General features: G+C 38.9%; 1 protein-coding gene across 1 annotated transcript in view; it reads right to left on the bottom strand.

The window, feature by feature from the left end:
• Positions 1 to 24416, bottom strand: part of HHAT (hedgehog acyltransferase) — a 147004-nt gene that overhangs the window by 112998 nt on the left and 9590 nt on the right. Inside the window, exons 7-8 of the mRNA XM_048936251.1 lie at positions 19646 to 19817; positions 7830 to 7980 (exon numbers count right to left, since the gene is read on the bottom strand). Of these exons, the coding sequence (XP_048792208.1) occupies positions 7830 to 7980; positions 19646 to 19817 (323 nt within the window). The remainder of the gene's footprint in view (positions 1 to 7829; positions 7981 to 19645; positions 19818 to 24416) is intronic.

Here is a 24416-nt window from a genome sequence, read left to right as displayed (position 1 = left end):
GGCTTGCCAAGAGGAGCAACCATCCAATTACTAGGAGATTTCCCTAGCCTTGCTGCAAATGGAACAAAGTTTATTAATAGCTATTATTCATTTTTCTATAGCGGTTGTGAGCAAAGTGCTGTTTGCCAAATGTGTGCAGCAGTTATAGTCTATCTATGCTGATCTCATGCCTAATATTAGAAAGGATGGGCTTCATGAGTGATAAGCAGTAGGTGGGCTTGGCATGTTCATTAAAGAAAAAGCCAAGCAATTTCAAATTTCAGTATCAAAGCAGTTACTACACAGATAAAATTCCAGTAATTATGCAATTTAGACACAAGACCGATTAAGGCATTTTGTTATGACCTCTTTTTGCACTCCTAAGAAACAAATAATAGATTTTTTTTCCTCTACTGAAGAGATTTAAGCAGGCTTTTAAAACTTATTATAACCAACAAATTGAGCCTCATAGTAGGCAAGAGGAACTGCAGCTTGCACTAATTTAGCTGATGTCAAAAGCAGTTAACTGTTGTCTGTCAGTGAGGCAATCACTAACCAGTCCGGAACTGACACATCTTTCATGTGTTCAGGTGACATATTAGCTAAAAGGAACACATCACAGATCAGTCTGGTTTTAAACATCATAAACATTAATGAAAAATACAACAGGTCAGTAAATTAAAAAAAGATGTTATTTTTCAACTTAGAAACATGTTATTTCAATACCAAAAAGCATGTAAGAATTCTGTAGTTAAATGAACACCCAGCAGCCGCACAAGCAGCTTAAGTATTCTGATATTGGCACACAGGCTTAATGTTTGAATGTTATGTTTACATCACATGCATGATATGATCCAACAGTCAACATCAGGATTAGAAAAAATTAGTACAAGCACAAAGAATATTAAGTAACATTCACACAAAGAATCGCCTTACACTAGTGAGACTTCCAAACACAAATACAGAAACCAAGGCTTGGGTGCAGTTTGTTACAATAACATTTTTCAGTGCTGCTAGAATTTGATCTTCTAAATAAATAGAAGTATCTGTTAGGGTATAGTATAATTAACAAAACATAATAAACAAATGCATAATATAAATATGTCATAAGTAGCATATTACATGAGATGTCATACGATATTATCTGTATCTGAAATCCTCCTAACTAAAATGCTTTCACAACGAAAATGTGATGAATTACATTTTACTTACTTACTACTTCCTATAATAACTGAACCAAAAGTAAGTCTTCCAAACCTAACAGTTGTTTTTATCATTCTTGTTTTCTAATTCACATAACTGTGGTTAAATGTGATGAAATGTGACCATTTACCCTTTCCAAAACAGCTGAGACAACACAATAATAAACAAACGTTCAGTTTTCACTAATTACTGCACAGTTAAATAGTAACTGACTATTTCAGACACATTTGGCATTAGACATGTTTATCAACTGTGTAGTTAAGTACACGTTCCAAACCAATCCTCTTAATTGAACAGACAGTAACATTGCTGTCCCTACTGAGCTACTTGCAGTTATGAAACATTTCCTTAGGCCTCAGTTTAAAAAAAGAAAAAAAGTAGATATGAAACATTATTCTTATGAAAGGCCCTCTCAAGCATTTACTTCATATTTTGTAAATTCTTATGTCCTACTGATGCTACCAGCACTTACAGACCTGCTTCACTCAGCAAGTCCATTTAAGTCCAGTGCCAGCAGAGTTCTTAAAGTCTAATCCTAGAATCACTAAATCCAATCAAGGGTTTGACAGTGACTTCCACAAGGTCAAAATTATATCCAAAATTTTTATCCCACATCTGTAAGGGAAAAAAAAGTCAATGACCACTCCTCTGCTTGCCTCCTTATTAGATAAGGCTATGAAAGTATAATGCTATAAAAATTCTCTTTTTCTCTAACTCAGTACACTTGACCAAAAAAGACACACAGACCACAAAAGAAATCTGACTTCCACTGTTAGAAGAGGCAAAAGAAAGCTTAACTGCTTACGTTCATTGAGGTATTCATGCATCTGCACACTTTGGTGACATCCATTTATTTTATCCATTAATTTCAATACAATTTCTTCTTACTTACAAACACAAGACCATTTCAACATTGCAGATGAGATTCTGCTTAAATTAAATGTTGTTTTAAAATAATCCTTGTGTAATAATGATCTACCTGGACTTGTGCAAAGCATCTGATACTGTCCTACATGACATCCGCGTTGCCACGCTGGAGAAAAATGGATTTGATAATTGGACCACTCCAATAAGGATAAGGTATTGGCTGGATGGTTGCATTCAGAGAGTTGCAGTCAACAGCTCAGTGTCCAAGTGGAGACAGGTGACGTGGCCTTACTCAGGGACTGGTGTTGGGACCAGTGTTCACATTTCTGTAGGTGACACGGAGAGTGGGATCAAGCACACCCTCAGCAGGTTAGCAGATGACACCAAGCTGAGTGGTGCAGTTGACACACTAGAGGGAAGGGATGCTATCCAGAGGCACCTGGACAGGCTTGAGAGGTGGGCCCATGCCAACCTCATGAAGTTCAACAAGGCCAAGTACAAGGTCCTGCACCTGAGTTGGGGCAATTCCAAGCACAGATACAGATCGGGTGGAGAATGGCTTGAGAGCAGTCCCGAGGAGAAGGATTTGGCAGTGCCAATTGATGGAAGACTCAACATGAGCTGGCAGTGTGCACCTGCAGCCCAGAAGGCTAATTGTATCCCGGGTTGCATCAAGAGAAGTGTGACCAGCAGGTCGACAGAGTTGATTCTGCCCCTTTACCCTGCTCTCCTGAGATCCCACCTGAAGTACTGCATCCAGTTCTGGGACCCCCAACACAAGAAGGACACGGTGTTGTCGGCACAGGTCCAGAGGAGGGCTCACGAAGATGATCAAAGTGCTGAAGCACCTCCCCTATGAAGACAGGCTGAGAGGTGGGACTCTTAGGCATAGAGAAGACTCCAAGAAAAACTTATAGAGCCTTCCAGTACTTGAAAGGGGCCTGCGGGAAAGCTGGTAAGGAACTTTTTATAAGAGCAGGTAGCAACAGGACCAAGGGAAATGGTTTTAAACTGGAAGAGGGAAGATTTAGACTAGATATCAGGAAAAAATTATTTACTGGGAGAGTGGTGAGACACTGGAACAGGCTCCACTATGAGGCTGCGAGTGGCCCCTCTATGGAAGTACTCAATGCCAGGCTGAATAGGGCTGTGAGCAAGCTGGTCTAAAGGGAGGTGTCCCTTTCTAAATAAAGCAGGGGGCTGGAAGTAGGTTATCTTAAAGTCCATTCCAACCCAAACCATCCTATGATTCTTCCATATTTCACAGATCACCTCTGAAAATACAGAATAAGGAAAAGTTGCCTTTTGATTTTTAAGCAGAAGTGCCATGACATTAGCTTTCCCCCCCCCCCCCCCCCCCCTCTCGTGAGAAGTTAGAAGATTAAAATACACATTTTTGTTTTACTGGATTGTCTCTGAAACACACTGGATAACGTCTTCTTTCCAAACCAAAGGCTAGAAGTAGACCAAGAATGACAGTCCTAACCTCCAGAGAAAAAGTAAAGATGTATAAGCCTGTCTTCCCTTTTCGCGTCTCTCAGTGCCAGCTGCTGGGTAAGCCCCTTTATGGAGCAGAAAGCTTTCAAATAATAGCTGTCTGGAACTATAGGATAGACACAAAGCAAATCACATCAAAATACCTGATCCTCTTGACGATGACTGCTGTAGCATTTTTAGTGCTTACTTGCAGATAAGACTCTTGGGAATGTGCAGATTTTAAGGTGGAGGGGCATAGAAGAAGAGGAGGAGTCATGTTTCTGCAAGCCTGGTATCAGACTCTGACCTGAGATAATGAGATATTTATGCCATGTTACTCCCATGACATGTCAAAGTGTATCAGATCAACGTGTCCAAAATCTTTAGAGAACAGGAGAAAAGCACTTAAGGCACTCAGTAATGTAGTATAGAAACACTGAAATGGTAACCTCCCTTCCCCCCCACACCAGGAATGGCATCTGTGCTAAACATTGTTGTAAACTATGAACTAGCAAGTTTCATTGTGGAAGACCTTGCCAAAGCTGTTCACCAATAAGTGAGATTTAATGTAGGATTTGTTAGGTGCTATCTTTCTCTAGTTTCCACATCTTTACTTCCCCGCTAGGATATTTTTCCACATTAAATCAATTTGCAACTTTCAGCCATGCTCTAACTAGCACATTTTTCTCCAGTTGCTCTACACTATTGGTTCCCAGCCTGAGAAGTTGTGTAGCAATTCTTTGAAAGCACTCATAAACTTCCAGCTTTTACCCCTGCTAACAATAAATTTTATCTTATTTGTGACCTATACAAGATAAAACAGACATTAAAAATTAAGTTGACAACTACAGTCAAACTTTTGAATGGTATTACCTTGGTTTATACTTTTTTTTTTAGCTCTGCAACTACACATTTGCCAAGATTATGATAAACTGAAACCATAGCAACACATTCAGTATTTATGTTAACCATGAAGCAAGAAGAAAGATAGCTAATTATTATTATTATTATTACTCAGGAGATTATCTTGATTAAAGAAAACACATTACTCTACTATAAAACACAATTCTTTTTAATTAGAGACCCTTATTTCTAAGTTTGGAAGAATGGACAATTCAGTTAAGCATTTAACGTCATAAAGGAGGATGCAGAACACTTGATTTGCTTTTCTAGTAACTGCTTTGCTCCAGAGAAATTTTAGACAACAAACCATGACATTTTTCTTCCCCTCCTCATTGAGAGCTCTTCTACCTGCAGTATTACATAGTGAATAATGACAGCACATACTGATTTTAAGTTGCACTGATCTGGATTTGTCACATTCAAATCTTTTGTTGGTATGCTCCAAGGACAAAAGGTGGTGGTGGAAGCCTGTTCAGTGGCATATTTGCCCTTCTTACATCGTGGCATTCATGTTGTTTTTCTCATCAGGCTATCTTGTTTCTTTTGTAATATGCACTGCTAATAACTTAAAGATATTAAAACGGCAGTGCAGGGTCTTCTAAGAGCCTTATCTACTATAACAGTCCAAGTCTGAGACTTGCCTACAGTGGATGCCACTGAAAAGGACAAGAGCAAGTCAAGCAACCACAAGGGCTTCCTCTGAGCAGTACTGCAGATGTTAGCCAACAGGTGACAGTGCACCCCCTTATGTTGCCTGGGTTGTCCCATTCCCCAGTCTGGCTCTAACTACCTTAAGCAATACTCAGCCATAATTTTATTAAAAAAGAAACTTTAAATTAGGCCTGATGTTATTAACATTTATATTTGAGCTAGTCTATAATAGTGTTGTTAGAAATACTAATTAAAAAAAAAAACCTACAAATCTCCATATTACAACCACCAGTATTCACCACTTCAAGGAAACAGCTCACTGCTCACAAGACCTCACAACAAGCTATTTGCTTTCATCATTACTTTTTCATAGCTTTTAAGGAAATCTCATCACTTCAGTACTTTGTCTACATTTGTCCTTTTCAGACATCCACCTAGTAGAGATAAAAAAAAAAAAAAACAAACTATTTCCACTTCTAACAATGATGTTCCTATGCAGCATAACAGAGCACATAAAGACTGCTAGCCTCTGTAGTAGAGATTCATGATTTTTACTGCAAAGGCATAAGAGCATCATAATTCTGGGATTCATAGGGAAAGCTATGTGAGAATTTTTTAGATAAGTAAGACTGACCCATAATTCACTAGCAGCCACAGGAAATTCTGCTGCCTATATAGCTTTGAAAGCAAGAAATCAAACTCAACCGTACATTAACTGATTTTTCAACCTACTAAGCTAGCAAACAAATCTCACCTGCAGAATATTTGTATTATTACTGGTAGTGAATGTTTGCTACATATATGAACAAAAACTTTGGGCAAATGAGAGATATCAGCTGTTTTCATTTTTCCTTCTGCAGAGATAATTAAACTTTACTACTTCGATACTTTTCAATTTTGTTATGAAGAAAAATTTTATGAATATTTTAGAAAAGAACAGCAAATGTTTTTGATGTGATACAACACACCCACCTTTGAAGCATGGAATACTTATTGCATTGTTTGTTACAATTACCTGACAAAGCAGTGTAATTACTTCTGCTGAAGCTCAGTTCCATTTGACACCTCTAAGGCAATGCCCACAATCCCAGACACAACAACAGGAAGAGGAATTAAAAAAATACTGTTGTTTGAAACCCTGCTTGTAAGGGTCATGAGATAAAGCTCTCAGGAGAATGGCCAGTGAAAAACACACATTTCTAAAATTAATTCCGTAGGTCAGAAGTTCAGTTCAAACTCTTTCTGGAAGACTATTTAAACCTAGGAGTTTACTAGTCACTCAAGTCACTCTTCAACAACTCATCTGCTTTATCCATCCTATTTAAGCTGCATTTCTTATCCAAATAAGAATTAGTAACAGTTTCAAACCATTACAAACCATAAAGTTTCCTGTTACAACTAGCTTCAAGCAGGAAACAAAATGAAAATTTCACCCAAGAAAGCCTAGATCGCAACAGGCCCACTGTTACCATGACTAAAATGAAAAATGTTTGTTCATATCACAAACCAGTCAGACATCAAAACAGACAAACCCCATTGTGCTAGGCTCTATGCTAACAGAATGAAAGAGAGAAGTGTCTGTACTAAAAAGCCAAACAATCTTTCTGGAGGTCTGGGGCACAGGAAGAGGATGTAGAGAAGAGGAGGAAAGGAATAAAGTGCATCAACTATTACGCATAAGCTAAACACCAAGAATTCACTTGGGAGATAGTTTTCAGGGAAAACCATACATACATAAGCCCCAACCAGGGCTTATGACCATAAGATCATCCATTTCCACCCCTCCGCCATGGACAGAGATGCCCAAGGCCCCATCCAATCTGGCCTCCAGGGATGGGGCACCACAGCTTCTCTGGGCAGCTGTGCCATCCTCTGAATAAAAAATTTCTTCCTACCAGCTAACCCAAACCTCTCCTTTCAGTTTGAAGCCATTCCCCTTGTCCTACCACTATCAGATCACGTAAAAAGTCAGTCCCTTTCCTGCTTGTAAGCTCCCCTCAAGCACAGGAAGGCCACAATGAGGTCTCTCCCACAGTCTTCTCCAGGCTGAACAAGCCCAGCTCCCTTAGTCTGCCTTCATAGGAGAGGTGCTTCAGCCTCTGGACCCACTCCAACAGCCCTGCACTCTTCCTATACTGAGGGCCTCAGGTTTGCTCAGTGAGCAGTGATTTAAAGCAACACTAAGATTTAAAGCTTGCTTTTTTTGTGTCTGTGTGAAATATTATGCAGAAACACTTGAAAAACAAAGTAGATCCATATTTTCATAAATAAGGAATTACCATTCTTTCATCTTATTTTCAATATGTTGAAGATTCTCTATTGCATGACCCTACATATTAAAATATTATATCCAGAACTTCCCTCATAATGTAACTAACTAGAATTTCTTTTCCTTCTCTGGATAAAAATCCAGCTGAAATGTGGGTTTTGGATCAAGACTGGAAAAGTCTTATTTAATAGACATCTGGAAAAAGCAAGTGCTATGCTAGTGACACTAAGTGGTTCCAGTCTAACCATTAAGGGAATATAAACATGTGGAGGGTTGCTTTGCTCTTTCTTTGCAGCGTGATTAAAGTAACTACCAAAATTAAGTTCAGCTAGAAGTGAAAGAGATAAATCACAGGGAGAGGAAAAGCACGCAAAAGTGCAAGAAAGGATACCTACAGCCATGGAAGTGCACACACACACGTTCTTATATATTGATAGTAATAAATCACTAGGAAAATTACTAAATAGTAATAGAGACTAACCTCCACATTTTAGTAAAACTGTGCATCAGGCTCACACAGCGAGGAAGGGCTGGAGGTCTGAGTCCATCCATCCGGAGAAGGAGGGCAGCAACACCGTACAGAACAAGGTACTTCACGTAAAAAAATAATACTTGAGCTAAAGCCACACCACCTAAAAAACAAAACCACCACACCAAACTCATGTCTTAAACAATTCTTGTCATATTTTTAAAACCTGCAGATACTGATAACTTCCAAATAGTCATTCATTATTCAAAAACCTAAAGCAAACAATTCCTGATTTTGTAACATGTACAGGACATGGAAGCACACACAGTTATGACTTCAGACACACAAAGAATAGTACTATTATTCCAATACAAAGGCATAAGTAAGCACCCGTAATTCCACTATCAAGATCTCACTGGACTGCGAGCACTGACAGCTACAAATACCAAATACTGGCACTATGCAAAAAATCAGAACTTATTGAGACAAGTGACAGATATTTACCACAGCAGCAACAAATTTTCACCTTTGTCAAAATAAGTAAGCACTGGACATGTACAGCATCATCACATACACTCTTCACAGAGCTATGAATGATGGCCATCACTGCAGCTCTGCCCAAGAGCTTTGTAAACATCCTATGGCATTGGTGTCTAAACTTTTGGCTTGTCTGTGGCTGCATTAACTGAAAGTATCACCCAGGGCTGCACCTATGAAGTTTACCCCAAAACTAATGCCTCCTAATCATTTTTGTGGATGCCCCATCCCTGGAGGCATTCAAGGCCAGGCTGGGTGTGGCTCTGGGCAGCCTGGTCTGGTGGTTGGTGACCCTGCATATAGCAGGGGGGTTGAAATTTGATGATCACTGTGGTCCTTTTCAATCCAGGCCATTCTATGATTCTATGATCTTTATGGAAACAACAACTGATACAAAGAGCACAACAACAGCATTTAATAGAGCAAATTCTCAGCCACGAAACATTCTTTTTCAACATAGTCAGCACCATTAGTTATGCATTTTCAACAGCCACGAACAAGAGCCTACATGCTGTGTTCATAACAATCTCCACCAGAGGAGGTGACCCAATGTCACTGTTGCCACTGACGAAATGCACCACCCACCATCTCACAGTGCTCACATTCATTGCTTGGTCTCCATAAGCATTCAACAAGCAGTGATGAACATCAGGGGGTACCATTTTTTCCCACATGGAGGAATTCAATGACACACCACTGCTTCATATGCACTTCCACATCAGATGCCATTTTGTCAGACTGCCCTAATGCTGTCATCGGTCACACTGCAACAATATGCAACAGAATATTGGTGGGAATATTTCCAAATGTCTCCTGGTTTCAGCCCAAATGGGGTGAATGGTGCACCATTGTTGTTAGTGCTGAGAGAAGGTTGCACACCTGGGGCAGAGCCGCTGCCATGACGAAGCAGCAGCAGGGCACAGCCCACAGGTCGGGCACAGTGGCATCTAGGGGACATGCAGAATTCCAACTAAAACCAGTCTGAAGTGAAATTTTGGTGGTGTACTGGTTCACAGCCCAACCCCAGGTCACAGCAGTCTCATACAGGTGAGATGAAAATCAGACTAGCTATGCTTAAAGAGTTATTACTGCTGTGAATCACAGTCTTAGAATAGAAAATTTAGGATTGGCAGTAACAAATTCAGGCACCCTGAAACTGCCAACTGCCAGTCTTGACAGCTCAAAATTTCATGCTGAGTCTGACAATATTTGGCCTGTTTTTTAAGAAGCATAAAAGGTTGTAACAGCGATGAGAGCTCCGATTGTCAGTAAAAAAATAAAAAGTAGCACTAAGATTCACAATAACAGAGCAAAACTTTTTTTTTTTTTTTTTAAGTTGTAAATACACAAGTAACCAGAAAACCCCCAAACCAAATAAAGCCCAGCTATGGTTTTTTAAATATCAGAACTTGGTGGCAGTGCGGAACACAGGAAAAAAGATGATCTTTCAAACATCTCTGAATGCTTCCAGTTGTAAATGAAGAAAGATGATTCACGTGAGTATTCTAAATGTTATTCAGCTGAGTAAAATGGAATTTGAGCAATAATTGTATAAAACAAAATACACTAAAAAGCAGAGGCCACCATCTTCATTGAAACCCATGGGAGTTTACTCTCCCAGAATTTCCACCGACTCTCCCCTGATTGTCATTTGATGTTAGAAATCCAAACTCAAAGGAGGGAAAATGAAAATAATTTGTAAGAGTAAAAAAACAAGAAAATGTTGTTGTTGTATCTCCTACCATTCCAGTGATTTACCTTCTCTCACCGATAGCAACAATCTTGGGACTTGGAATACTTTGGATATTTAATACAATTTCAAAGTCTTCCAGCACACTTTCCTTAGAGACTAAACTCTCAAACTGACTCCAGCAGTCTAAGTCTATATGAACACTTAAAGCTTCTGCCTTTTTCCCCCCAAGTCAAAGCATCCCTTTTGCATTCTGTCGACTAACGATTGTACTACGGATGATGACCAAAAGTTAAACACTGAAAATCTAATCTAGTATATAATAACCTAGGGTAAAATTCTGGCTCTAGTAACGTCAATTGCATAACTCCTGCTGGCTTACACATGCCCAGCATTTTGTTGCTGCAATCTGCTGTTTTTAGTTTTAATATTATCATCCACGAGCATGATATAAGAAACAGTTGTGCCATACAAGATACAAACTGATAGCAGAAAAAAAATACCTAGACATGAAGCTTATGGCATTTTCCTTCAGGGAAGTAGTCATCTAATATTCAATAACATTCTTTCCTGGAAGAAAACAAACAATCCTAAGCACTATTTGGATAGTAGCCAGTCAGCTACACATTAGATTACCACTAAATCATTTATACAGCCAACTTTCTGGTTTCATTCCTATCTCATTCAATTTCTCATTTCTTTTATGGCAAATTTCATTGGAGAGCTGAATGTTGACACCCACACAAACTGATTATAAAGATTACAGTTGTCTGTGCCTGGTAAAATTCAAAATCCTTTGGCTGTGCATGACGGATGAAGATTTAGTGACCCAGACTACCACCCTCCTGAGATTCAGAACAATCAATACATTAAATTTTTAAATACAATGATGGAAAATTCAGAATTTTTACATGTGAAGTAGTAAGAAATATTAGTCTTACTAGTTGTGACTACTGGTGATCAGCAGATAGCTCAGTAGCACTGGCATCACATCACTGACATCATCACCTGGCACACTGGCTGCTGTATGTGTGTGGCAATTCTAATGCTCCCAAGATCAGTGATGTAAAGCTCCCTGTCAAAATGTGAACGAAATTCATGCTGGTCTTCAACTCACCCCAGCTGTGTGAGTTCTGGGCCACACACCGAAAATCTGGGGGGCAAGATTCACAGCCGTGCAACAGCTGGTCTGCACTGGCAACTTGCACAGGCTTCAAACCCTCTTTGCATACCTGAGATATTCCAGCTGCTTTGTATTCACACTATTATAGCACAAAGCAGTCAGAAGTACACTGCTTCATCTGATATAAAAACATAAAATTAAAAGAGATTCATAATCAATACGAAAATACTCAAATTCATTATGAGTACTACGCTTTGTTCACTAATGTTCTATTTAAAGCTTAAAAAGAAATGCTGAAAAAACATTATTTTAAATTGGAAACAAAGCCTAGAAGCTATATCACCTGTATATTAAAAACATTTAAGGGAAAAAATATTGCAAAAAGTACATCTTTTTCCTAAAATAAATGACCTCAAGGGTTTCACAGTAGAGTTTAAGTTTTGTGAGAACTAAAATGCATTAAGGGTTTTAAAATATTGATTTAAAATACCCATACAATCTCAGTTCCATGCACTTCAACAGTCAAGCTGCTCAAAATCTCAGATTAAATTAAGTATAAAGATTGATATTTTCAATTTCTCAACTTGCAATCCTTTTAAAGTATTCTAAATTTTCCTTGACTTAAAAAAAAAAAACAAACATTTCTAAACCTTCACAGTTCTAACTTCTCCAAGTTTGCTCCAAAACTGCATTTCATGAATTTCAGAGCTTTTTCAAGGATTGTTAAAACATTTGTAACCTCCCCCCCAAAAAAACTTAGCCTAATAGTTTTTTAAATTATCAGACAGATCATTTCTGTAAGTGACAGAAGTCTTTGACCTAGGGATTAAAAACAACTATTCTGTCCATAACCCATCACCAAAGCACATTTATGGTCAAGAATTGTACTTTAGCTTGCAGCATTATTGATGAGGCATGAGCACGAATGCATACATTCCCCTTTTTCACAGGAGTCATAACCCTGCAGCATTAAGAATTGTAGATGCTTGTTTCTATCAATAACCAGAGCAGGTACAAGTAGAAAACATGTATTACAGTCAAACACGCAGCCATTTTGAAAGGGTTACTGACACATGACAGAAGTCCAGTAAGAAACATGGCTCAGAACTTGTGGTCTTACCATCAACTTCAAAATACTGAGCCTCAAGGGCTCACTTACTCCTTTTCTCACATTTTACAAAAAATAAAAGTATATTATGCAGACCCTCACACATGAAAAGCTCCACGAAAGAACATGGATCTGCACTGCAGCAAACTGGCCGCATGCATACACAGATCTATATCTCCCTGTATATATACAGTCCATATACCAGTCAGTAAGAGCAGGGTTAACTGCCAATATTATTTGCCTTTTAACCCCCAGAAAGCTTATCTAGCATTTTCACTCACTTCTTTAAAACAGTGAACTATCCAATGTTTTAGAGAACGTTATTAAGATTTCTGATGCATGCTTACATTCCACTTTCCAAAGCAGACACCAAGATACCAAGTATTTTAATCAGATTCTCCTTATCATTATCATACATGATGAAAGAAATCTCAGACTACTTCGTTAGTATTTCATTACCACTTAAATGGACACAGAGACATCCTAATTTCAATCACAAAACACTGAGTGGTTCTTCAGAATGAACTGAGGAACCAATTTTCTATGTATGGGCTTATTAGAAAGAGAATCATAACATATCTGGCTTACATGGACTGCTGCGTAGGTCTTGCTGTTTCAAAGAGGAACTTATATTTTTCTTTAGGAAATCAAAACAGGAAATTCACCAATTACAAATTCAATCAGGCAGCTCTACCCTTGAACAGATCATATCATTCAAGATAATTTTTATATAACCAGCATTTCAGCCAAAGGCAGAATATGCCTTCAACACACTAGAAGCTGGTTAATAACAATAACAACTAACCAACACAGTAAACTGTGCATACTTCACCAGAAAGAACAAGTCACATATGCTTAAGAACAACACATTAAGTGCACAGAACACTCATCACATGGGCACAAATCTGATGTACACCTCTACATCAAAGAATCACCTCTGACAAAATACACACATATCTACATTCCTGGTCAAATATATTTTCACAATCACAGCCTTTACTAACATTTTAGATTAACCCTGCATGACAATTGTCACACATGTATTCAAGTAGAACTCTGGCTTTCATCATTCCCTATACCTTGTTAAAAAAATAAAAAAATAAAAAAATAAATCAAGCTCTGTTAGATGAGCAGAGTAATTGGTGCTGAACAAGAAAATTAACATTAAGCCTCAGAAAGAAAATAGTGGTTTTTAACCTCTAAATATTTAGAATCAGATTTAAATACACAAATTACCAAATCTATTCCAGACCGTATGTAACAGCAGAATGGATTTTACCATTAACATTCTATGTAACAGCAAAGAAAAGAAGCCACTGGTTTCTATTTAAGATCTTGTTGAACTACCTGTTATTGCACAAATTAGCAAATTAGTTATTCAGCTACAGAAGCCTGAAGAATATGAAGTGGAAGGGATTGCCAATTTATCTGCCTTTTATTTCATTTTACGTTCTTTCTTCTCCCAGACTTCATTAAAGGCCATGGCCACACATTAGTCACTAGACTAGATGGATCTCTGGTCTGCTTCAGCGTAGCAGCTTCAATCTTCCTTTTACTATGCAAAACACGAAGGAAGCAAATTAAATCCAATCAACTTTAAAATCTGAACATAATGAATTATCATGGTTTTCATTTTCATGCCACATGGGTCTTCCTGCTATGTCATTACTTCTGAAAGTATTCAACCTTTTCAGATAATCTGACCAACGCTGCCAGAATGAGATGCAGAACAGAGACAAAATCATGGAATTCATATTACTTGTCCATTGTACTTTCCATATAGAATCACATAATATCCAAAGCTGGGAGGGACCCATAAGAGTCACTGAATTAAATCCCGGATCCACACAGCAAGCCAGGGCAGAGTTGCAAGCACTCCAGCAGCACCCTTTGACACTGAAATGCTAGGTTCTCATTTCAGGGGGAATATAAGAGCCAACCTGAGAAAATCTGTATCTGATGTTACTCCATAGAGTTAACATTTGGATACCTAAAGGCACCTGTAACCAAAGCAAGCTCTTACCTTCTCCCCCATGTAGGAAACTGACATCTTTGAAAGTTACTCTTGCTACCAAACACTGGCCATTGATGAAACAGAAGATGATAATACATTCAGCATGAAAGTACACTTTATTCAAACCAACACAATGCAGATTTTTGGTTAATGCACATGGCATTTCTTCTCCAGTATCTGAGGCAGCAGCCTGTGAAGAGCTGCAAGTCAGTCACCTAAAAACATCTCAGTCAGTATGGACATGAGCAGTATTCTGAAAGGCCATATCAAAAACAATAACAATTGGTTTTACCATCTCTGACACTGCTCTCTTCTCATTGTTCTGCTGCATTGAAATAAATCAGGGGCAACTCCATCTGTTTTGATATCAAAGACTGAACTGAATTCTTCCTACATTATGACCAATGCAGCCCAAGCATCACTGTGATATAAACAAACAAGTAGCATACGGAAAATGTTAAAGGAAATAAAATTTAAATAGCAGGAATAATAGGTGGTAGAAGAAATACTGACATCTATGTGCCATATGGGAGCTGCAGTACTGAGCAGAGGCAGCAATAGCCTGAAAAAGATAGATCCCTAATAACTTTCTGTTCTACTTGTAGCCAACGGAAAGATATATGCAACCTCAGGCCAGTTTTGTTTTTTTTGTTTGTTTTAAGTATTGCTGACAGAAACCCAGCAAGAAAAAAATTCAAGATGGAAAAAAAATGAATGATAGAATAATTGATTTTATACTGCCTGGTGGAAGAACTTAAATAATGAACACCCATGATATGGTAACATCTCAGAAAGACGTCACATTTTTTCTAAGGGAAACGCTTCACCTATCCAGTAAATTAGACTGGTCAGAATCTCTTCAATCCCTGGAAAAAGTGCAGTGCAAGTTGTCTTAGAAGCTATTTTTAAACACATTAAGGACACGAAAGTGAATGGGAACAGCATATTTATCAAAGGAACATGATGCCCGACTAACGGCACTCTATTCAGTATCAACTAACTGGTGTTCTCTCAAGGGAGACCTTATTGCTCTCTATAACTACCTGAAGGGAGGTTGTAGTGAGCTGGGGGGTCAGCCTCTTCTCTTGTCTAATGGTTTAGTGAGAGCTATTGGTGATGAGTGGATGGTTGGACTGGATGATCTCGTGGGTCTTTTCCAGCCTTGGTGATTCTGTGCTTTGGACACACAGGAGGGAGCAAGGACGTTGTGTATCTTGATTTCAATAAGAACTTCCGCATATTCTTCTACACCTTCCCTATCACCAAAGATGCAAGATATAATTTAGATAAGTAGATAATACAAAGGAAAATTTGGTTGGGACTACCAGGCTTAAAGCATAGCAACAATCAGTGGTGCAAACTGCAATTGGCAGCCAGTAACTAGCAGCATCCCTCAGGCACCACACCCTCAACATCTTCATTAGCAACCCAGATGGCATAACAGAGCACACCTTCAGCAAGTTTGCTGATAACACCAAACTGCAGCAGCAAGCAGTACAGTAAAGGGAAGGCCTGCTATTCAGAGGGACTTTGAAACTGGGAGGTCTAGAGAAGTGATCCTTTCAGTAGTCCTAAACTAGTAATATTAGGCCACTTTCTGAAAACAACACCTTAGTCTCCCTGCTGTCTCATGATAATTAATTTTACAAGCCATCTGTACACCGTGTGAATGCATTTCCTGCTCGGTGAGAGATTTTTTCTCTTTCAGTTCCAGAGACTCTTTATCCCCACAGTAAGAAAAAGCAGAGTGAAATATATAAGGACTATCACATAAGTAAGCAAAGATAGGTACGTAGCAAGCAAAGAGACTGGAGAACGTGCAAAAAAACCATAAGGGTGAAGGCTACAATACTCCCTGATCCTTTAAGACATTGACACAAGGAACATGTAACCCAACCGAGTTATTTGGGACAGAAGGTGGGTTCCTATGTAACAGAAAAAAAACTGTGTTGACTTTGACTTACATTCAGAAGAATAGGAAAATACTCAGACCTATGTATTTGCAAATGAATACAATGGAATGAGAATTTAATCTCTCCACAAAAGTACTTTTACAGTAATGCAGGTACTGGCCTGTAAATGGCATAGAGAAAAGAAGAATTCAAACATATGACATATGGAAATCTTTGGTTTAGCTGCAGGCATTAAAAACATACATGTAACTGTTTTGTATATTGTTGCTTCCAGAAACTCTTGTGTAACTCCTACTACATAAAACATTTCTCTTGCTGACTTAACATATTGCCCTTATGTTAAATACATGTTTTTAAGTGTATACATGCACAAAGAAAACACACCCAGTTATGCCTCCTGAGCTAACTTCCGCATGTCTTGTCATTTGTGGCTAAGTAAGTTTATTAATATTGAAGGCTGACATTTTAAAACAAGCATCGTGACTCACTCTGGTTTTATCTATTTGCAGTCTCACTTCACAAGAACACTGTTGTTTTATGCTTCTGTGAGGAGTATCCTGACCATCATCAATGCCCTTAAGAGCCCTCAAGCAAAATCACTTAGCGCTGTTGTCTTTACCTGCACTGCTGGTGTTTAATGCTTCTAATTCAAAAGATATCCCAGAAGAAAAGCTGGGGAGCAATTATAATTTCCCTAATTGGAGTTGATTATAAGACAGCATAACAGCCTTTCCCCTAAGTTTAGCATGCCACAAGGGGCAGCCATGATTCATTTGATGGAAGTATATGTTTCACGCTGCTTCGAAGCTGCTGTGGGTTAAATGGGAAACAAAATGAAAAACAGCAGTGCAGAAGGTTAATATACCACACTCTTGAGTCAACAGCAAGCTTCTTGGTCTCTTGACTCCATTATCTGATGTAATTGGTTTTAATAACCCCAAATAAAAAGTAACGGAGAGGAATATTTGACTCTGTACAAGAACTGGTGTAGAAGCTTGCTAAGATGACCCAAGAATCAATAGAAGAAAACAATACAGGTACCCTTACTCATACCAGATTCTCCCTAAATCAAGTCACCAATCAGTGGTGGCTGCTCACTGATTTGTCTCTGTATAATTACTGGGATGAAACTTGTAGAGAAAGCACTTTAAAGTGTGTAAGAATCAGAGAGATCAACACAGTGGAATAGTGATAGAGGAGGTGCAACGATAAAGGGACTAGCACAATGGACAGGCATTACAAAGAAAAAGTGCACATCCATCTCTGAAGATCGTGGTTCACAGGGAAGCTCCACAAGGGAGGGAATCTCCAACCAGAGATCCTTCCCCAGTGGCAGTCAGCCCTTAAATGAGATCTAAGAGAGGCACAGCCAGGCTCACCCCTTCTGGTTGCACAGATTGCCTTCACCTGTTCTCCCAGGGCTGATCGGGTCCTTTCCCCCAGGTGCTCAATCAGTGCTTCAGGCCATGACTCAATATGGCCAGTTACCATACAAAGTGTGATACATTTCTGGAGACAAATCCCACCACAAAAATCTTTTCTAAACTATCATATTTAAGCACCTGCTTTCAATATTAAGACAAATCTTAACAAGAGCAGAGTTACTCTCTGAATACATCTCTCCTAGAAGCAGGGTCTCCAAAGGGAACTTATCTCAATTCAAATGACTGCACCTTTTTCTGGTAGCTTTGCAGTTCAAACTTGCTTTAAATCAGGCTTTCGTTGCCTGGAATAACTTTAAAAGTATTTTCTAATCATCTGCTCAAAAAATAGCCTAAATTCTTAGAATATAACACTCAACTCCATTAAACAAATGTAGCAATTGGACAGGTCAAAATAGTGGGAAAGGCATTACAATAAAGCTGTGACAACAGAAGGACTGGCACAATAGGGAGGTACTGTAAAGTAAGAGAAGAAGGTTGCTCACCTTATCAGAAGATTCTAGATTCACAGGGAAAAGCTTCACCAAGGAGAGATCTCCAGAAAGAGACCCTTCCCCAGTCACAGTCAGCTCTTAAATGAGGTTTAAAAGGGGTGCAGCCAGGCTCCACCCCTTCTGATCACACAGTTGAATTGCCTTCACCTGTGCTCCCAGGGCTGACGCAGGCCTTTCCTCAGGTGATCAATCAGTGGTTCACACTGTGATCCAGCAGCTCCCACACAACAAGTATACTTTGTTATTTTCTGGAAAGTAACTCTTATTGTTGTTTAAATCAACAGTTAGAATCTTGTACAAAGGGAAGGAATCTGCCAATAACACCAAACCTAGAATACCTTGTCCATAAATCTGTAGACTTTCCTGTCTTGTCAACTGGTCAATATTTATTAGGTTCTGTATGCTCAGTAACACCACACAGCTTCCCCCCCCCCCAAAGACACACAGACAATCCTGCAAACAAGCTAATTTAATTCAACTATAAATTCCTATTTGAAACAGGAGATGCAAACTCAGAATCCACTTTCTAAACGGTTAGTGAGTAGGGACGCATGGAACAAAGCTTGGAAGCAAATAATTTGCTGCTCTGTCTGTCCTCTCCCTTTTTATATATATAGTATATACATACATACAAAATGTATTTTTATATGTATGTATGCACACACAGATAGCACGCATTGCCCTCTACTGGCCAGAGCCTAGTATGCAGAGGTCTTCAACACTGCTCATAACCAAACTTTAGTAAGTACGTGACAGGGCTGTATTAGTATGGGATATTGACTCCTGATGCTTGCCAATATAGTAAGAGGCATCTCCTTCAACTCCAAAAATCAGATTTTTCAAATCCATTTTTAAGGCTTGGGGTTTCTTGTTTCCATTCCTCCTACTTGGTGATATATCTAGAAGCACAAAGGAATTATACAAACCATGCATACAAGTGGCTTACAGGTTGCCTATTTCTATTTACATATCCACATACAAACTATTACCATTTTATGTTACATTCGTAAGTGCTCATTTCTGCCCTCAGTTCACATTTTAACCAAGCACCAGTAGACTGAGAAGTAGCAGAAAGGCCTTAAACACTTAAATGGTTAAGGCATCCAAAACTATGCTGGGCAACCTGCTCCAGTGTTACACCACTCTCTGAGTAAAGTATTTTCTCCTAAAATCTAACCTAAATCTCCTTTGTTTTATTTTAAAACCACCCCTCCCCCTTGCTCTATCACTATCTGCCCACACAAAAAATTGGTCTCCCTTCAAGTACTAGAAGGTTTCAGCGTGGCCTCCCCAGAGCCTTCTCCTCTACAGGCTCAACAAGCTCAGCTCCCTCAGCCTGTCTTCTCACATGTTATCATAATAGTCTGCATTACAGTCTGTCGTTTTCCTGAGTGCAAATGGCTACAGCATACTATTCATAAGAACTAATGGACACAAAATAGGCTGGTATCCTTGAAAGTGGGAAGAGACAGCTAATTTCTTCATATTTTTTTTTTAATATACTCACCTAAGGCCCAGTACGACATAGCTTCCAAGGGTGAAGAAGTGCTGCAGATAGCATGGATATACATGAAGTGAATCATTAGCTCAGCCAAGCACCACCAAAAGAAAATACGAATTATGCCCATGGTTAAGATGCCAAGATTGGTCTTCAAACTGAAGGCTTCTTGTTTCCTCATCTAAATGAAGAAACCCAAAGAAGTTATATGACACACAACTGACTGTTTTACTCAAAAACTCATCTCAAGATTTTTTTTTTTTTATTATAAAGATTTCATTTGCTATTCATTACTATTTAAGGGGGAGTCATCTGTCTACACTATTTGAGAATTCCTGATACACTTTTTTTTTTTAATGTAGCCTGGTTTCTTCTTTCTCAAGCTCACTAAGTAGAAATAAGCAAGTAGAAAACAGAGCGGTAAGGCAAGCAAAACAAGTCCCACATCAGTATCACAAGACTAGCTGCAGCATTTACAGATATTCAGTTCATGTGCGTGTGAACATCTTCCATTGCTCCAGATGATATTTCCATTCTCTCTGCATTGCAAAACTATCCACACAGTTGAACCACAGTGGGAATGCAATGGTATCTGCTAGTACAGTGCAATTCCCATGCTAGGCACGCTAACACAGGGGGATCCAGACTACTTTTGTCTCATGCTTTGCTTTACAGGTTCAAAAAGGTCACTGCACTGCTTTGCTACTGCATGCTGCCCAGGACTTCATATGTATAATCTTCGCTTCCATTTGCATTTATTCCAAATGGACATTTTAAATTGTTTGACCCCACAGGCATCTCTCAGAATACACCACGGTGCAAAAAGGCATCACACTCTCATCCCTGCACTGTCCTTTCAGAGGTCCCAGCCACATCCCAGCCACCAGCTGCTGCCAAATTAGTGCTATGAGGCCTAAGGGCCATTACTCACAATGTCATCACTTTTAAGATGGCCTAAGGAAGCACTGCCTCGTTAACAGCCAATTTACTTCTGGAAAGCTGTCAGACTTGAGAGGAGTTTATTAAAAGCTGACTAACCATACAAACAAGTTCCTAAGCGTCTAATTCAGCAAAAAAAATAGCTACCAGAAAGAAGCATACATTTATTCACATTTACAAGTGTGGGAAACACAGCAACAAACAAACAAAGCATAGAACAATGAAAACTGTTCTTACTTTTATTTCCCCCCCCCCCCTGCATGTCCTCTAAGGGCACTTGTATGACCACTGTTCACATAGAGGCACAAAACATGGAAAGAAAGAGCCATACTGAGCAAAACAAAAGGCTTGGAAGAAGGTATAAATTACACACTGCCTGCCTACCTGCACAAGAGGATTACAAGAAAACATGAAACTTTCACTATGTAATTGTTGGATTACTTTTCCCCCCTCACAAATTCTGTGAAAATTTCCCAATGTTATGAGAATTACTCAAAGAGCACAAACAGAAAGCTGGTATCCTCAGCTCATTCCTGTTACATCGTTAAGTTTTCAGAGAAAAACCCCTCCCCTTCAGATTCTTGTAAAACCCTCCTAAAACTAAAATGTCTTGAGTTGGCAATGCCATTGTACTTCCAGAATTAAGCGATCATGAGTAACACACCTCATGCAGACAAAGTCCTTCACTTCCTCAGGCATGCACAATCCTGGTACACAAGCACTCTGCGAGCCCAAAAGAAGGAACTCCATCTCCCAGAGTATTGGAAGGAGTACCTTTTTCAAACTATCCAAGCAGCCTACAAAACGAGCAAGTCCAGTCCCAACAACCAATCATGACAGTACATTGTATCAAACAGCATTTAGTCCTGCAGATAAATTAATCATTCTCAAATCCTACAGAACCAACAGGTTGCAGAAACAGCCAAATGCTATCAAACTCAATAGAATCAAGAAGAGACTTGAGTATTAAGAGACTTCTTAATTCTTGTACTTCGCTGATAGCTGTAGATCATGAAATAAAAGTTTAAAGATACTACAGTTGCGAAGGAGAGTAGGATTATCCAGGCAGTAATCCTACCAAACACAGAAAAGATAACAGCTTGCTCTTAAAAATATCTCAAACTTCTGCCAGCTGCAATGGATTCATTAGCTGAGAGCAGTTCTTTATTTTCTCCTGTAGCATTGTCAAGGTCAGTGAGACCAATGGGATGTACTGAGCAAATGCCAGTTAGGTGCAAGGTAAAAATGAGACAAGGTTCACAGTTGACAGGCTCCCAAGATGCCCCACCAGATACTTTCATCACTAACTGTAGTAAACAAATTCTATACTATTTTATTACACTTTTTTTTTTTTTTTTTTTGGTGAAAGAATTTGATCAAGTAACTTAGTGGAAAGATTGCCTATAACATTTTTTACATGTCACTGAACATATGCCAAGTTCCATTCTTCAGTTTTTAACCAGACACCAAAAATATACATAAACAAGCAGCCCACTCACTCACACACACACACCACCCTTCCAAAAATTCCAGTCATCTTATTTGCACAATATACCTAACATGCAGTTGGCTCTGTTCACGTGGAAATGAACAAACTAACTGTGCAGCTGAATTTGAACTAACTACATGACATTTTGGAGCCAACCATTAAATCACAGGCATTTGCACAATACACGTTCAAATCCACAACTAGAACTACTACGCTCTATTTCTACCCAGGCCATCAGTGAAATACAACAGCTTCTCATTCCTGCCTGGCAACAGATGCAAATTACCAGCATTATTGATCTCTTTCATTCATGTAACAGCTTCTTCACTTCCTTTTTCAATAAGTCTGCTTTCCAGCATGCTGAGCAGAAACGCTCTTCTCAGTCTCAGATTCAGTTAAGTGCTTCTACAGTTCCCAATCTCCTGTTCTGATAGCTGCAATAAACACACGTCTGGTATTGTGCACTTTGAACAAACTGCTGAGATCTGCTAACTTCAGAATCTGTCTCTAACTTCAGATATCAAGGCGACGACATGACTCTTCTCTGGTAAGAGCTGTGAAAACGCATTGCAGCAAACACCAAGAAACAAGTTACATTTTTTCCAGTACGTTTCATCTTCATCAAGGCTTTAATAAAACAAGGTCTATGTGTATTTAAATGAGAACGTAACACAGACACAGGCATTCCATTCCCCATGTTTAATTTTCCCTTCCCACTGTCTCAAACCAAGAACATAGACAGGCTTTTCACATATCTGTACTGAGCCATATCAGGTGAACTAAGATCCATTTCAAGACCCTATGCACAGCTTTTCCCAATGGCTATCTCCAAGCTGCCCTCCACACAGAATCCTGTGTATTATTTATATATATTTATATATATATATATATACACATATATATATACACACACACGTCTTTTGAAACACTCCTTGAAAAAAATTATTTCTCTGCTAGCAGTATAGGAATACAGGTGGAATTTAATAAAATTTAGAAACTATAAAACAACAGTAAAGAAAACTTCCTCAGCATCTATATTGGTAAGTCTAGTGAAAGAATAATTCTACTCATTTGAAGGTTTTTAATTCCCTTTTCCTCCAGTTGCAGTCTTTTCCTGAAAAGGGCTTTAAAGTTGCACAGATGATTGGCTTGTTCTCAGCGAAGCCTAAAGAATTGCTTATTACCCACTTCTGTCAGTCTTGCAGATGCTTTTGCTTATCTGACTCATCTCTCTTAATGACATCTCATTGTCAGTAAAGCATTTGAAGAAACCAACTTTGCCTCAAAGTGGTGAAAGATCCTCTGACTCTGCCCCTTTAATTTGTACAATACTTCTGCCAGTCACAGCTCAGAGCATCTCAGCACCTCTGGTTCCTATTCGACAGCAAGCAGGCTCCAGATACATTTAGGAACTCATGCTGAGATATTCAAAGCCAGAGAAGATTTAGACACCTGCCTACTATTAAATGTAATGGAAAATAAGTATGCAAATGTATTAGTCAGCTTCAGAACATCAGTGTCTATTTAGGGACCTACCTTGCCTCTCCTATTTCACTTGTATGATTCAGAAAAGCTTAACGGCTTTTAGTGAAGGAATCAGATGTTCCCTGTTGCAGCAGGAGCTGAGCAGAGCTGATCTTTTCAGGCTGACTCAGCTGCAAGGGCACCTTTTCTGTAGCTCTCCCAAAAGTACAGGCACATGGAGAAAGTTTCCAACACTCCTCAGGTTGTGGATCACACCAAAGTGCTGTGTGCTCAATCAGCACAACAGCAGCTCTGCAGCAACTGAAATTCAGTTGATTTAAGGTCCCACATGCTACAGGAGTAACGAAAGCTCTCTCATCACTTGTCTTCACCTGAATTTGAGAGACACTATGTGCTTCACAACTGCATATTAATATTAACTGTGTATTAAGCAACCAACATGAGACTATGCTTGATACTGGAGCATTTCTTTAAGTTGTACCTTTACTGGCAGGAAACAGAAACCTATGGAAACTGTGTTAGTCCGACTTTTCTAAGTACACCTGATCTAGTGCAAAAAAGAGCTGTCCAAAACCACCAATCTAAATGCAGTTTTCTTCAACATTTATCAAGAAAGAGATGAATATGCACAAACACTAGAGACATCGACTCTTTCAAAGTCTAACGCCTATTTTTGACAACTTGAAAATAAATTTAGCTTACTTGCATCACACATTTTGAAGTATACTACAAAAACAGCCTCATGGAAAATTGGTGAAAGAACTGTGTAATTAAAATTTTCTCATAACCAATATTGAAGTTTCACAAAATGTGAAACAGCAAAATTAACCTATCACATTGAATTTACTTTTATTAAAAGGTGGATTT

The sequence above is a fragment of the Lagopus muta genome, chromosome 2 (assembly GCF_023343835.1).
Source record: "Lagopus muta isolate bLagMut1 chromosome 2, bLagMut1 primary, whole genome shotgun sequence".
Classification (NCBI taxonomy): domain Eukaryota; kingdom Metazoa; phylum Chordata; class Aves; order Galliformes; family Phasianidae; genus Lagopus; species Lagopus muta.
Note: the sequence above shows the minus strand (reverse complement) of the source record. Positions and strands in the feature narration are given on the sequence as shown.